Source organism: Microcaecilia unicolor, chromosome 2 (genome assembly GCF_901765095.1).
Source record: "Microcaecilia unicolor chromosome 2, aMicUni1.1, whole genome shotgun sequence".
Classification (NCBI taxonomy): Eukaryota; Metazoa; Chordata; class Amphibia; order Gymnophiona; family Siphonopidae; genus Microcaecilia; species Microcaecilia unicolor.
The window spans coordinates 261,011,412-261,026,346 of record NC_044032.1 but is presented as its reverse complement, the minus strand read 5'-3'; the positions used below and the strand labels follow the sequence as shown (position 1 = coordinate 261,026,346).

General features: G+C 41.9%; 1 protein-coding gene across 1 annotated transcript; it reads left to right on the top strand.

Annotated features, from left to right (window-relative positions):
* The first annotated feature begins 10,537 nt into the window (after positions 1 to 10,537).
* Positions 10,538 to 14,353, top strand: TREX2 (three prime repair exonuclease 2). Its single transcript, XM_030192410.1, has 2 exons — positions 10,538 to 10,636; positions 13,440 to 14,353. Exons 1-2 carry the CDS (start codon positions 10,551 to 10,553, stop codon positions 14,167 to 14,169), a joined length of 816 nt encoding a protein of 271 aa, XP_030048270.1. The 5' UTR covers positions 10,538 to 10,550; the 3' UTR covers positions 14,170 to 14,353.
* The last annotated feature ends 582 nt before the right edge of the window (positions 14,354 to 14,935 follow it).

The window sequence follows — 14,935 nt, the reverse complement described above, 5'->3', positions numbered from 1 at the left end:
TATTCACCATCCCTTTCCTAATAATTCCTAGCGTCTTGTTTGCTTTTTGGTGCTACTGCACACTGAGCAGCTGGTGACAACCTGTGAAGCCAGGGTTCAAATCCCACTGTTGCCCCTTGTAATCTTGGGTGAGTCACTTAAGTCTCTATCATCTCAGGTGCTAATCTAGACCTTCATTTACTAACCACATGCATTATTCCCCAGATTTTGTAAAAAGCGCTAAAACTTGGAGTGAAGGAGTGGCCTAGTGGTTAGGGTGGTGGACTTTGGTCCTGGGGAACTGAGGAACTGAGTTTGATTCCCACTTCAGGCACAGGCAGCTCCTTGTGACTCTGGGCAAGTCACTTAACCCTCCATTGCCCCATGTAAGCTGCATTGAGCCTGCCATGAGTGGGAAAGAGCGGGGTACAAATGTAATAAAAATAAAATAAAACACTCTGCATCAGATTAATGTCACTTCAGTAACACAAAGCTTTCGATAGCTACATAGTATGACAAATATGAAACCTTACGTCAGGCCACTTCCGTATCCTTGGCTAATTTACTTAATTAATTTATTTATTTATTTGTTGCATTTGTATCCCACATTTTCCCACCTATTTGCAGGCTCAATGTGCTTACATTGTTCCGTCATGGCGATCGCCATTCCAGACTGAGAGATACAAGTGGTATTACATAAAGAACATGAGTGGCATAGTAGAATTAAGCAATCAGGTATAAAGAGATCACAATCGGAATAACAGATAAAGTGGTAATGCGTTAAAGTTCATATGATGGATCGTTGTGGTATGCCTTGTTGAAGGGGCAAGTCTTCAGTGATTTCCGAAAGTTGGTTAGGTCGCGCGTTTTTTTCACGTCAAGTGGTAATGCATTCCATAGCTGCGTGCTTATGTAGAAAAAGCTGAATGCATGTGTTAATTTGTTAATTTGTATTAATTTAAAACATATTTTCTCCCTTTTCACTCTGGAAAAGTGCCAGATTCTATATATTGTGCCTGAAAAAGTCAGCATCGATTAAAGACGCGCTTAGTGTGATTCTACGCACAACTTAATTGAACAACAAGCTACTCAGCGCTGATAATTGGGAGATAACAATCAATTATCAGCACTAATTGGCAATAATTAAGATTTAGGTGTGTAACCGATTATTTTAATGGATTGCGCCTAAATCCTTTCGTGCATAACATTTAGGAGGTGTGGTTAGGGGGCGTTCCTGGGGGTTTTCCAAGATTTTATACGTGTTGTTACAGAATCATGCCTAAGTGCACCTAACTTAGGTGTCAGTATTTAGGCCTGCTTGTAGCGATTTACAAAGTAATTAAAAACATATAGAAAAAGGAAAAGAATGCCAAAAAATATATAGAAAACAAAACAATCACACCAAGAAAGATAAAATATAGCTGCATAACTGCTACATTCTCTTCAGGTTCAACTGATCCGCTAACCCCGAAACACACTAAATAGTTGGAAAAAAAAGTCTTCAGAGCTATCTTGTACTTAAGAGGAGAGGCTAATGCTTTTAGTCTAATTCACTTGCTATTCACATTACCAGGGAGAATGGGGAGGGGGTGTGGATATCATCTTTTTATATATAAGTTACTTTGTTGTTCCACTGTTATTTTATTAATTGAACTTCAGTAAACATTCTTTTAAAAAATCAAAAAGGGACAAAAGAGAGAAGGAAGAAGGAAATGAGAAAAAAAACCACCCAGGAGGATTTGGGGTTTGAGATGAACTTCTTCTCACAAGGTCAACCCACTTAAGACGTGAAGATGTGGAGTGTGCGGAAATCGGCTCAGTCGCTTGCAAATGAGAGGTGGAGAGAAATGAAAGAAAGAAAAGGACATTAGAATCGATAACCCCTTTATGAAGATTTGTTGTCGGATGGCTTGAATTCTTGTTGTAGCTCCTGTCTTAGAATCAAAGGGAATTATTATTATACCCTATTAACAGCCTGTTATTTTAAGAGTCTGAAGAGACAATGAACACCATATGGAGGATCGTCTTTTATTTTAATTGGTGTTATTGTTTTCCCTTCCTATGCGCCTTTGCCATAGAAATATTATCAGGGGAGGAATAATTCATCTGAGGAAAGCAATGGGTATAGACACACTATAGTACTTGAACTGACTACTACTACTACTATTTAGCATTTCTATAGCGCTACAAGGCGTACGCAGCGCTGCACAAACATAGAAGAAAGACAGTCCCTGCTCAAAGAGCTTACAGAGAGAACATTGCATGTTGACTTGCTTTATTTCATGTTTTATTTTGTTTTCCTGGGCGATAGGCGATGAGATTTCAGATGATTCAAGTTCCTGGGATTGGATGAAGCTGTTAATGTTGTTACAGGGTATGGGTAGGGCTTAGCTTTTAATGGCTACGCACATTTTTCAGGAGGACCATACTGCAACTAACATGGTAATGAGGAGGAAAGGGGAGGGGCACAGCTCCACTAGTATGAAATACATGAGGGCATGTAAAAATGCAGCAGGGTGTTACAATCAGTGCAGGACACTGTCTTCAGTATGAACAGGGAAGGAGCTGTCCTCTTCAAGATGTACAGAGTGGAGCAGACCATGAGATCATGGGTAAAATTAGGGTAACGCATTGGAATGTGGCAGGATGAGGTTCACCCATGAAACGGAAAACCAGTTTACAGGTTGCAGAACGTAACGTCTAAGTATAGCTTTCCCACAGGAGACACACCTTACAGATGAGGAAAATGCTGTGTGACTGCCAGGGCAGTGCTACGAATGTCTCATCTGCTTCTAGGAAAGCTGGAGTTTCCTTTCCCAGAAAGAAATGGGGAAATTAGCATGTGGCCATTAATAGGAAAAATGGAAAATGGGGCCATTTTACCACCATGCTAAAAGTGACCTCAGCACATGGGAAAAACCCACACTGGGGATAGTGCAGGCCACGTTTTAGAGCAGCATAGTAAAAGGACCCCTTAATTATATATTTTTAATTTGACAGTAACCTTTGAAACAGCCCATAGGTGGCCATGTTGGGTAATTTTAATTCCTTGAATAAACGGACATCATTGTTTTTATCTTCCATTTATTTATTTATTTATTAGGATTTATTTACCGCCTTTTTGAAGAAATTCGCTCAAGGCGGTGTACAATAGGAATAAATCAAACATGAGCAATAGACAATTACAGCAGTAAAAATATTCAAATAACAATACAAAGTATGGCATAGTATGCTACTTACAGTGTCAACACAATATGTAATAGAACATTTTAATTGAAAGTATAAGGTATAAGCAAAGATGGAACATATAGATAGGTAAGAGAGTAAAAGGAGTTAGAAACTAAGGTGACTAATTTAAAGAAAGTTGCACATGTGGACAGAGAGATGGTTAATATGTATGATCTGCTGTTTTTTCTGTAGCTGTCATTTGCAGATCATTGAGTCATCTGTCTTTTTTCTCTTTTATTCAGGCAAAAGCCAGAGCGATCCAGAGTCAGGTTGGAGCCAAGAGAAAAATGAGATCCAGAAATATTCAGCGATGGTTCCCGACATACCAAACTAGACAAATTGGGCTACGCAAAAGGCTGTCCTAAATTTACCCAGTAGGCACTGAATAAGAGATACCTGGAAGATATGCAGGGTATCTCCAATATTCAGTGCCTACCGGGTAAACTTAGGACAGCCTTTTGAATAGTCCAACTCGTCTGGTTTGGTATGTCAGGAACCATCACTGAAGAGTGTGGTTTGAACAAGGATGGGTTTAAAGGATGGCCAGTGAGGGGAATGGATCATCTGACGGAGGGTATGCCCTTAGCTCTAGGAAAGAAGGTTTGATTGACAACAGGAGAAGGCATGAAGTAAAAAAGTTGAAGCCAATCTGTTTCCCCTTCCCTGTTCAGCTGTCTTCACCATACACTCAAAAACAAAGCAAGCAAACCTATGAGCTGCTGCATCCACATTGTCGTTCTTTATTGTTGGTAGCATTTTTATTTAATCTCACTTACATTTTCAAACATGCCGGATTGTGCAGCATACGAATGTACACAGAGTATAATAATGGAATAACTTTTCATAGGTAGAGCAGTAATTTATTATAAATCATAATCAGTGTGTCATTTGGAGGGGCTAGTTATAGGGACACCCTATCACATGTTATATTTGTACAGAGATTTTTTTTTCTCCTGGTAAAGGGCCACTAAAACAGACATCATGTTATGAGAATCAGGTGCTCAACATTTAGAGTTTCTTTCTATTTATTTATGGCAGTTATATCCCACATTAAACATGAATGAGGTTGAAACCTGGGAGCATTTAAAATCTTTTTTTTTCCCTGAGCCTAGATCAAAAGAGAAAGATGGTTTGTGGGAACTTGCTCCTTTTGTTTTGTAGAATGCAGTGGTATGTTATAAAAATGCACTTAATATTGATTATTATTACTACAATTTAAAAGAGAGATATTGAATGAGAGCAGAGCTACCTTCATGCAGAAATCCAGTCAGACTAAATGTGCCAACAATTTCCAGTTCTGTGGTATATATTTATTTCTTCTTCAAGTCTGGTTGGTTGTAAAAGGCATTTTTTACAGGAGGGGGGGCTAATCTTTCTCTCCTGGCTGTGTGTTTGTATATAGATGAGTAGCACAGAAAAGCAAACACTGGGCCTTCAGGAATGAGAGAAATGTTGAACTTTTATTCAAACCAAGACCCGACATGGGCCGTGTTTTGGCACACAAGCGCCTGCATCAGGGGTCAAGAAAATCCTATAGGTCTGCTTGTGGACATAAAGGATAAGATAAACAATCAGGAATTATTTCTCAACTTTACAAGTTAGTCTGCTTATGCTTCAAAACGCTGTTGGTGTTTTTTTCTACTGACAGCATTTTGAAGCGTAAGCAGACTAACGGTTTCAGGGGAAGGCGGTTGGACACTCACAATTCTGCCCTCATTTCCAGCGAGGCAGCACAAAGAAAAGATAAGTGCATTGTGATTGGAATAAGTACGCCATTCTTGTAACATTTAATGATTTTTGGTGCCGGTTAAAATACTATAAAGTATCGTGAAAGATACTATATTAATAGCACGTTTGTGGTTTTGGAAACAAAAAAACAAAAAACTTAAGAGTAACCCAATGAAAGAAGTGCTATACCACCAGACAACAGTACATCTGACTGCCCAAGAGAGTGGGTAAATCTGAGGATACTCTGTAAAAATATATAAAAATGAATGGCAGTAATATATGAGATATTGAAGTATTTTTTTGTATAGGTAGCAGTGATCCTGGTTCTAGTAGCGGACATATATATATCAAGATACCAGAGACAATAGGATATCTATATTTCTTGTTCTGTTGATGTCCATATTGTGGCACTGACTATCTGGTTTATGTGGAGCTGACTAACACATAGCTGGTTAAGTCAATATTCAGAACTTAACTGGCCACGGGACTGTGTTTTATGTGGTCCCATTTATGTGGTTACCCTGGCTGATTAAATACTGAATATCAGCACTTAACCCGGCCAACTGCTGACTCTGCCCCCAGTGTTACCTGATTAAAGGTAACCAGTTTATGTATAAATCCTTTTATTGAACAGTACACACTTAACAAATATATCAAACGATTAAACAAAATCACATTCCCTTGCATTGCCTTACATCAACATGAAAACTGTGTGGAGTGAAAAGCTTCAAAGCACAGAAATACAGCCCCCACCCCACCCCCAGCCTTCTTCCCCATCAACACCGGAGAAAGCCCCATAAAGGTAACCAGCTTAAATTGGGCCACACAGATGGCAGGTGTAAAGATAGCTAAATAATCTATCTGATTAACTTTAACTGGATGAGATACTGCCAAATATCGAACTCAAAGCTTATCTTCTTTTTTTTGACCCAATAATTCTATTCTTTTTGCTCTCTAGATCTCTGAAAACCAGGCTAGGATCTGTCCCTATCAGCCTACTTTTGTGCTACCTGGGGACTTTTCCTCTATTTTTATATCACTTCCTCTCATATAATAACTGCATACTCCATCTCCCAGTAACACTGCCCTTTCAGAACAGAAGGGGTAACACTGGAGCGGCCACACAGGGGCCTCGGGCTTTACTGAGTCACCTTTACAACTGGCAGCTGACCAAAAGTTAAAGTTTATTTTCCCTTTCCATCTCCTTCTCTCTCCTCCCCTTCTCCCTTGATAATTGTGCTCCTCAGCACCAACTCTCTGTAGTCCTCCCGTCCCACCCCACCACAGATCGCCTTTTGGTTTCCCACTTCTCAGAGGGATAGCACCCTTTTATTGCCTTTTCAGCTTCACCTGCTCAAATAAATAAATCTGACACTTCATTTGAAATCTTAAGTCCCAGGTAAGGGAGTCCCACCAAACTGGCCCCACAATTGTTAAGCCAGCCCTGAGCTTGCCCATCTCCGGCCCACCTGAGGGTTGGAAGTCCTGAGCCTTGAATCCAGCCTGAGGCCTTCCAAATGCTAGCACACAGCATTAATCATCTGAGCCATCAAGCCAGCCCCAACAGTTTCCTTTCATATTTACACATAAGCTTCAATTAAGCACAAAAATAACTTTATTAATTCATAGAGAAAGAAACTCATGAGAACATGAGAGGACTGTATATCTTTAGAATTACTAGCTGACAGAGGAAGTGGCAAGCCATTCATGACAAAATAGACATACCACCAGTACCTGGGAAATAGGGCCGGTGCTAGACAGATTTCTACAGTCTGTGCCCCAAAATTCATAGGGAGCGATAGAGATTAAGTATACCAGTGTTTAATTATGAAGAAATAGAACCTGTGCAGAGTGCCAGTTTGAACTCTGGCACTCATGGTTTTTATCTGCCGACATTTACTATGTTATTATGTTGATATTAGAGAGAGGGTTAATGGATTAAGGGACACTCACAATTGCAGAACCATAGGGAGTGTAGTTCAGCTCAGGGTTAGGCTCTCCACTGCTCTATAAAAGAGAAAGATGCATCAGTTTGCTGAGGAACAGGCTCCCAAGTAGCACTGTAATTAGGAGAGGAGGAAGAGAAGGGAAGCTCTCTGCTGCCTGAGCCAGGGAGAGCCTGGAAATTCCCAGGCTTGGCTTTGAATAAACCCTCATGAGCTGTGATTTATGTGACAGAATTTGGCTGTTCTACATCCACCCTGTTTTTTCTCTGCTGCATGTGCTGCTCAGAAGAGGGGTGTGACACCTCTCATGAAAAGTGCTCTGTGCCATGTGTCTGTCCCATGCTTTCTTGAATTCAGATTAGAGCCCAACTGAACTCAGGATCATCGATTTCTGCTAGAACTGAACCTGTGACTGAAATTGGTCATTCGGTTTTGGCAGAAATCAAAACTGTAAAATTAAACTGTGCCCCTCCCACTCCCTCCCCAAACTCGACCAAAAAAGCCCCCCTCCTGAGCCCATTCACCCCCCTGGCAGAAGCCCCTACTCTCTCCATCCACCATCCCCCCAACCACCCCTAGGACCTTCCCGGACCTACCTTAGGAAGCCCTGGTGGTCTTGTGGCCTCTTCAGGGGCAGGAATGAACCCCACTCTTTCCTGCCCCGAGCTGCTGCTCCAACGCAATGGCTGTTAAGACTGCGGTGGGATGTCCTGGCAGACATTTTGCGATTGGAACTAGCATAAGCAGGAGTGAGTGGGGTTCATTTCTGCCCCCTCAAATGCTTCTTTTAAGCCCTGGCTGAAATGAGCACTTTTATGAAACTTGTGCCTGCTTTGGAGGCAGTACAAAAGCCAATGAGGACATATTTTTAATGTATGTATATTTCCCATTATAAAATGGAAATGTTTTTTCTCTTTGGTTTTTACTGATTTTGGTATAAGGTGTTGATATGTGATGTTGATTATGTATGTACAGTATGCAGATTAGAATTGCTCTAAATAAATGGAATATTTTGCCTGCCTACGATCCACTCCCTTGAAATCTCTGTAACCTAGCTAGGACCCTTCAGCCTTGTGCCCCCATCAAGTAACTTTCAGGACCCTAGTTACCCCTTCCCAGAATATTCCTATAACAATACAGAATTGAGCATCATACTTTTAAATACTAGTTTCCTATATATCAATGTACCTATACCCACTCCACATACATAAAGGGGTTATTTGAAAAATGTCCACCCTCTCCACAGCTTCCAGTATGCTCTGGAGTTTCTTTGAGATAGTGTGGCTGGCAGGATCTGTTATTTTCCTTGAATTGCAGCTCTTTTTTGCTATACTCTCCTCTCCCACACCAGCCGCCACTCTAGGTGACCACCTAGTTTGTCTAATGGTTAACCTGGCCCTGGGCCCACATCTACACATTTAAAGACAGATTTTCTGAAATCACTATTTACATGTGTAACCCATCTCCATGTGGAAATGCTGATGTTTTCACATGTAGATAATTAGGAGGTCATTTTAGAAGTAACACAAAAGTGTTATATTTGGTAACAAAATAGAACCAGAAATAATGATCCTCATGCAGGTACGGTTTACTACTACTACTTAACATTTCTAAAGCGCTACTAGGGTTACACAGCGCTGTACAATTTCACAAAGAAGGACAGTCCCTGCTCAAAGGAGCTTACAATCTAAAGGACAAAAAATGTGCAATCAATCAATTTGGGGCAGTCTAGATTTCTTGAATAGGGGTATAATGGTTAGGTGCCAAAAGCAACATTGAAGAGGTGGGCTTTGAGTAAGGATTTGAAGATGGGCAGGGAGGGGGCTTGGCGTATGGGCTCAGGAAGTTTATTCCAAGCATAGGGTGAGGCGAGGCAGAAAGGGCGGAGCCTGGAGTTGGCGGTGGTGGAGAAGGGTACTGAGAGGAGGGATTTGTCCTGTGAGCGGAGGCTTCGGGTAGGGGCGTAAGGGGAGATGAGGGTAGAGAGGTAATGAGGGGCTGCAGATTGGGTTTAGCTGGAAAAGTACTCACAGAGTTGAAAATGCAATCTACGTGTGTCTTTTTCCTGTCCAAACAGAACCCATGCTTGGGAATGCTACAAAAGTATACATGGTGTAGAGAAGTGCACAAACTTCTAGCCGTACTGAAAGTGGCAGTTTCAGACAGATGACTTATTTACCAGGTAGAATACCCTTCACTTGCAGAAATCACTGTGATACCTGAGCTCTTGGTGAGTACTGTGTCTGCTGGCCGCGCTGCAGCTTCGTTGTCTCCTTATTGCTACATAGGATAACACTAGTCCCCGGCATGCTTTGAGGCTCTCTATAATGTGCTGATACTTTCTGTCCACTGAACTAGTGATAGCTTCTGATTATAAACAGCACAGCAGTGGCATCTCTTCTCATTATCTGATGATAAACAGTGACATCCCTTTCTTTAGCAGTGGTATCCCTTCCCTTCCTCTGCTGATAAACTGCACACTAGTAACATTCCTTCCCTTTATCTGATGATAAACAGCACTGCAGTGTTATCCCTCCCTTCATTTGCTGATAAACAGTACAGCAGTGACATCCCTTCACGTCACCTGGTGACAAACAGTACAGCAGTAGTATTCCTGTTCTCCAAGTGCAAAAAGTGTTGTTTTTTAAAAAATATTTTAATTCATTATTTCTCTTCATTATTATTCCTTTTTGGAATAGTTTACCTGTAATAGTGTGTCTTGAATCTTATATTGTATTTAGGAAGAAACTCAAAACTTTTTTATTTGATGATGGAAATTCCATCGCTGTAATTGCTGAGCTTGTATGGTTTATGATGTATCTTGTTACCTTGTTGTAAACCTTAGGGGATACAATGGTATATAAACAATAAATTGATGTTTATTTATTTATTTATTTATTTACAATAAGCAGTACAGTAGTGGCATACCTTCCCATCAGCTGCTAATAAACAGCACAGTAGGATTAGGGGGCACACAAAGAAGCTACTAAATAGTAAATTTAAAATGAATCAGAGAAAATGTTTCTTCACTTAACGAGTAATTAAACTCTGGAATTTGTTGCCAGAGAATGTGGTAAAAGCAGTTAGCTTAGCAGGGTTTAAAATGGTTTGAATAATTTCCTAAAAGAAAAGTCCATAAGCCATTATTAAGATGGACTTGGGAAAATCCACTGCATATTCTAGGATAAGCAGCACAAAATCTTTTACTGTTCTGGTATCTTGCCAGGAACTTGTGACCTGGATTGGCCACTGTTGGAAACAGGATACTAGGCTTGATGGACCTTCGGTCTATCGTAGTAAGCATTGCTTATATTCTTATGTTCTTACAATATCCCTTCCTTTCATCTTTCTGAGCTGTACTGACAGGAGTGACCAAGAGTGAGCTTCTGCAATCCTCGAAACTCCTTCTGAAACAGCAACAGAGAATGGAGAAACAAGAACTTTTTGTAGAGCTGATAATCTGAAAAAATAAAACTTGTACAGCTGCCTTGAGATGATTAAACCCCTTGCTTCTGAAAACTCATGTTCCCACTTTCTGTTCCTGATGTCTTGTTTTGAGCTGGTGAATTGGGCGTGAGTCATTGACTGAACAGATAAGAGGTGTCTCTTTGTGGGGTAGTCACACCTCTCCAGGGGCGGGTTCAGGGCGTCTTCAGAACCCACCCTGACATGTCAGTGTACAAGTACACACCAGAGGCAGAAACTTCAGATACTGCAGCATCCTCATCACCTTCTGTACTGGTATCTGCTCCCAGGTAAGCACTGCACTGGCTGCGTTAAGAGATAGAGATGGGGAAACTCCATCCCCCCAGGAATAATAATATTTACGCAATCCAGAGAGTGAGAATTTTAAAGAGCAACCAGAGGGACTGCTTCATGTATCTCTACACTGCTCTGGGTCACTCTTCCCCTCCCCCCCCCTCTCCAGAAATTTGCCTTGATTTCTTTTTTGATAACACATGCAGCCACCTCTGGGGTGACTGCCTCAAGTTACACAGAGTAGGTACTCACACAGCTAGTATGTCCTGCTGTTAAGAACCAGTTAGAGAAGTGACTGTATGTCTCAGTCAGGACTGGTACAGGTGATATCTGCCTAGCCCAACCTGTAGTGGTGGAAGGAAATTTATGAGTTTGTTCTAGGACTATTTATGAAGAAAAGAATTTGAAACCACACATACTTCTTAGACATTTTAGTTCACCCTGACATTGTACAATGACTGAATAGCTTCTGGTGCACGCTGATAACTGAAAGTCACAGGCCATCTGGTCACTGGTTTGCTGCTGTACTGTATGACAAGACCAAGCATTTTCTCAGGCTGTAATAGGTCATTCCAGGCTTTTCAGGTACTGGGTAGGCACATTTCCAGCACTGTAAATGCTGCGGGTAAAGTGAGTGACTCAGCCAGGGCCAGCTTAACTGTTCTGCAGACTGGGCAGTGGCATAGGGCAGCAGCTTCTGGGATGGGGAGTGCAGGGGTAAACAGCAGCTGCAAGCAAGGCAGAACACTAGGTCCTGACAATCACACAAATACAAAGAACCAGCAGCATGTATTTTTACATGCAGGGAGGTAGGAAATTTTCAAATGCGGCAAACAGGATGCTAGGAAGTATTAGGAAAGGGATGGTAAATAAGACCAAGAATACTATAATGCCTCTGTATTGCTCCATGGTGCGACCTCACCTTCAGTATTGCATTCAGTTCTGGTCGCCGTATCTCAAAAAAGATGTAGAGGAATTAGAAAAGGTTCGAGGAAGAGCAACCAAAATGATAAAGGGGATGGAAGGCCTCTCATACGAGGTAAAGCTAAAGAGGTTAAGGCTCTTCAGCTTGGAAAAGAGATGGCTGAGGGGATATATGATTGAGGTCTACAAAATCCTGAGTGGTGTAGAACGGGTAAAAATGAATCGATTTTTTTTACTTAAAAAAGTACAGAGACTAGGGTACACTCAAGGGCGTTGCATGGAAATACTTTTAAAACAAATAGGAGGAAATATTTTTTCACTCAAAGAATAGTTAAGCTCTGGAACTTATTGCTGAAGGATATGATAACAGTGGTTAGTGTATCTGGGTTTTAAAAAGGTTTAGACAAGTTCCTGGATGAAAAGTCCATAGTCTACTATTGAGATAGACGTGGGAAAAGCCACTGCTTGTCCTGGGATTGGTAGCATGGAATATTGCTACTATTTTGGATTCTGCCAGGTACTTGTGGCCTGGATTTGCTACTGTTGGAAGCAGGATACCGGGCTAGATGGACCATTGATCTGACCCAGTATGACTATTCTTGTTCTTATGTACAAATTCCTGGAGGAAAAGTCCATAAACCATTGTTAAGGTTCATCCCTGCTTATCCCTGGGGGTGAGTAGCATGAAATCTTGCCACTTTTGGGGTCTGTACCAGTATAAAACGGCTACAGATGATACAGAATTCTGCAGCTCGTATTATTTGCAGGGCCTCAAAATACGATAGGATTACACCTATCCTACATCATCTTCATTGGCTTCCAGTTTAAGCCAGAATAAAATTTAAAATTCTTACCCTGACACATAAAGCCATTCATTCATTGACTCCATCATATTTAGCTAATCTTGCTTTACCATATTCACCTACACGAACACTTCGATCACTTACAGATAATAGATTAGTAATTCCAGCACCACAAAAGGCTAGATGGGAATCTACTAGAAACTCAGCTTTCTTTTTTCTAGCTCCCTCTCTTTGGAACTGTCTTCCTAAAATGATTAGATTGGAAGAGTCCTATGTTCAGTTTCGCAAACTTTTGAAAACATATTTGTTTCAGGATACGTTCGATAATAATCTGGGATGAAAGGAGAAAAACAGACAGAATGAATATGCAGTAACAAATAATATGCTGTTTATACAGTTTGTTATGAATGACTGCCCATTGTTGTTATATTTCTTAGAATGGATGTTTTAGTTTGCTGTGCTTTTCTATCAAATTAATGGATTTCTTATATGTTTTTTTTAATATGTTATTTTTAAGATGTAAACCGTTCTGTTTTGTCAATGCAATTAGAAACGGTATAGTAAATAAATAAACGATAAACGATACTTGTGACCTGGACTAGCCACTGTTGGATACTGTGCTAAATGGACCCTTGGTCTGACTCAGTAGGGCAATTCATATATTCTTAAGTACCTGGGTAAATGACATTTGGAAACTGCCTTCATAATGTGTGTGTACATGAAACAAAGTTTAATATTTAAAAGTATGATGGTTTGTACAGGAACTTTCTGGGAGGGGAGGTGTTTGGTGATCATGATTGTTGAGTTTAATTGTCAAAATCTTGGTGGGGGAAGAGTTAGGGACCTGAAAGATAATCAAGGTGGGGGCTGGGGGGCACAGAACTAATGATTCACCTAGGGCACTGTATACATTTGTATTGTCTTTGGGCTCTGGTGTCACTACATGTTCCTGAATCCACCCTTAAATGGCAGTTTCATGAGTCACCTACACTAGGAAGTCAAGCTGGGCAGGTTACAAGACAATAACAGCTGGGATTACGCCTACTTCTCTTTTTTATCTCTCTTTTTCTAGTGCCATCAAAATGGCCCAGGCCTTCCAAACCTACGTCTTCCTGGATCTGGAGGCCACTGGCCTGAGGTATGACCGCCCCAGGATAGCAGAGATTTGCCTGATCGCTGTGAACTTGCACTCACTTGAAAACCCAGAAAGAGATGAGGCAGGGGACCTGCTCCCACCCCGTATCCTGGACAAGATATGCCTTTGTGTGGATCCGTTAATACCGCTGACGCCGAAGGCAACCCAGATTACGGGGCTGAGTAACAAAAACCTGAGCAATAATCAAAAGCAGAGCTTCAGCTCGAGCCTGGTGGGGCTACTTCAGGGCTTCCTGGAGAGGCAGGTCCAGCCCGTCTGCCTGGTGGCTCATAACGGCTTCAATTATGACTTCCCACTGCTGAAGACCGAGCTGCAACGCGTGCAGAGGGACCTTGGGGGTTCCCTTGCATGCCTGGACTCTTACCAGGCCCTGAGAGGCATGGATAAGGCCGTCAGCAGCAAGGGTTACTACACACTATCAGAGGTGTACCAGCGCTGCTTCGGGAGGTATCCTCAGCAGTCACACTATGCAGAGGGAGACGTCCTAACGCTTCTCATGATCTTCCTGCACAAGGCTCCGGACTTCCTGCACTGGGCTTGCGACCACTGTAAGAGCTGGGAGGATATTGAACCAATGTACAACCCACAGACTCCAGAGAAGGGGGAGGATCTCCCAGCAAACATTGTGACCACATCAGCAAACTGATCCACTTCAGGGTTTTATTCTTTTTCTAAATATATGAGGGGGGAAAGGGGAGAGAGGAAAAATTAAAAAAATGGGTTCTTGACTGAAATATAAAGAAACTAGAGGAACCATGCCCGTTTCCTCAACAAAGAAACGGGCCCTAGGAAGGCTGTCATGTAAGCTTTTTTTTTCTCTCTCCCCTGCCCTCCCCTCCATGTCCAGCAATTCTTCCCTCCCCTCCATGTCCAGCAATTCTTCCCTCCCCTCCCCTCCATGTCCAGCGATTCTCCTCTTCCTTGCCCTCCCATCCATGTCCCGCGATTCTCTCCCCTACTGTCCTCCCATCCCATCCATGTCCATCAATTCTCCTGTGCCCTGCCCTCCCCTTCCCTTCCTCCCTCCCTCCCCTCGATGTCCCATGATTCTCTCCTCCCCTCGATTTGTAACTGAACGTTCTCTGGCTGGCTGGCGCTGGCTTCCATTCTGTTCGTAACATTCCTCCTGAGGTCAGCTCTCCTCCAGCGTTCCCTTCCCTCCCCTCTCACTGTTCCGCCCTCTGACGTCATTACATCTTGAAGTATGGCAAAAAAAAAAATGTAACTCATTACAAGTAAGCTGTACTTTTGTACTTAGTAACAAAGTACAAATTTGGAGAGTATTTTAAAAAAGGTATTTTCCATCCTTCTACTTCTCCCCCACTACAGGCTTTCCAGACATGGCTTGCAGCTGATTGGGCCTGAACTTCTGGTCTCAAAAACAGCTTAGCTAGGACTGGAAGTTGGGGGCC

Coding starts and splice junctions, on each gene's coding strand:
- TREX2 (XM_030192410.1), top strand. CDS start 10,551: ATGTCAGTGTACAAGTACACACCAGAGGCAGAAACTTCAGATACTGCA. Junction 10,637..13,439: donor GTACTGGTATCTGCTCCCAG/GTAAGCACTGCA, acceptor CTCTTTTTCTAG/TGCCATCAAAATGGCCCAGG.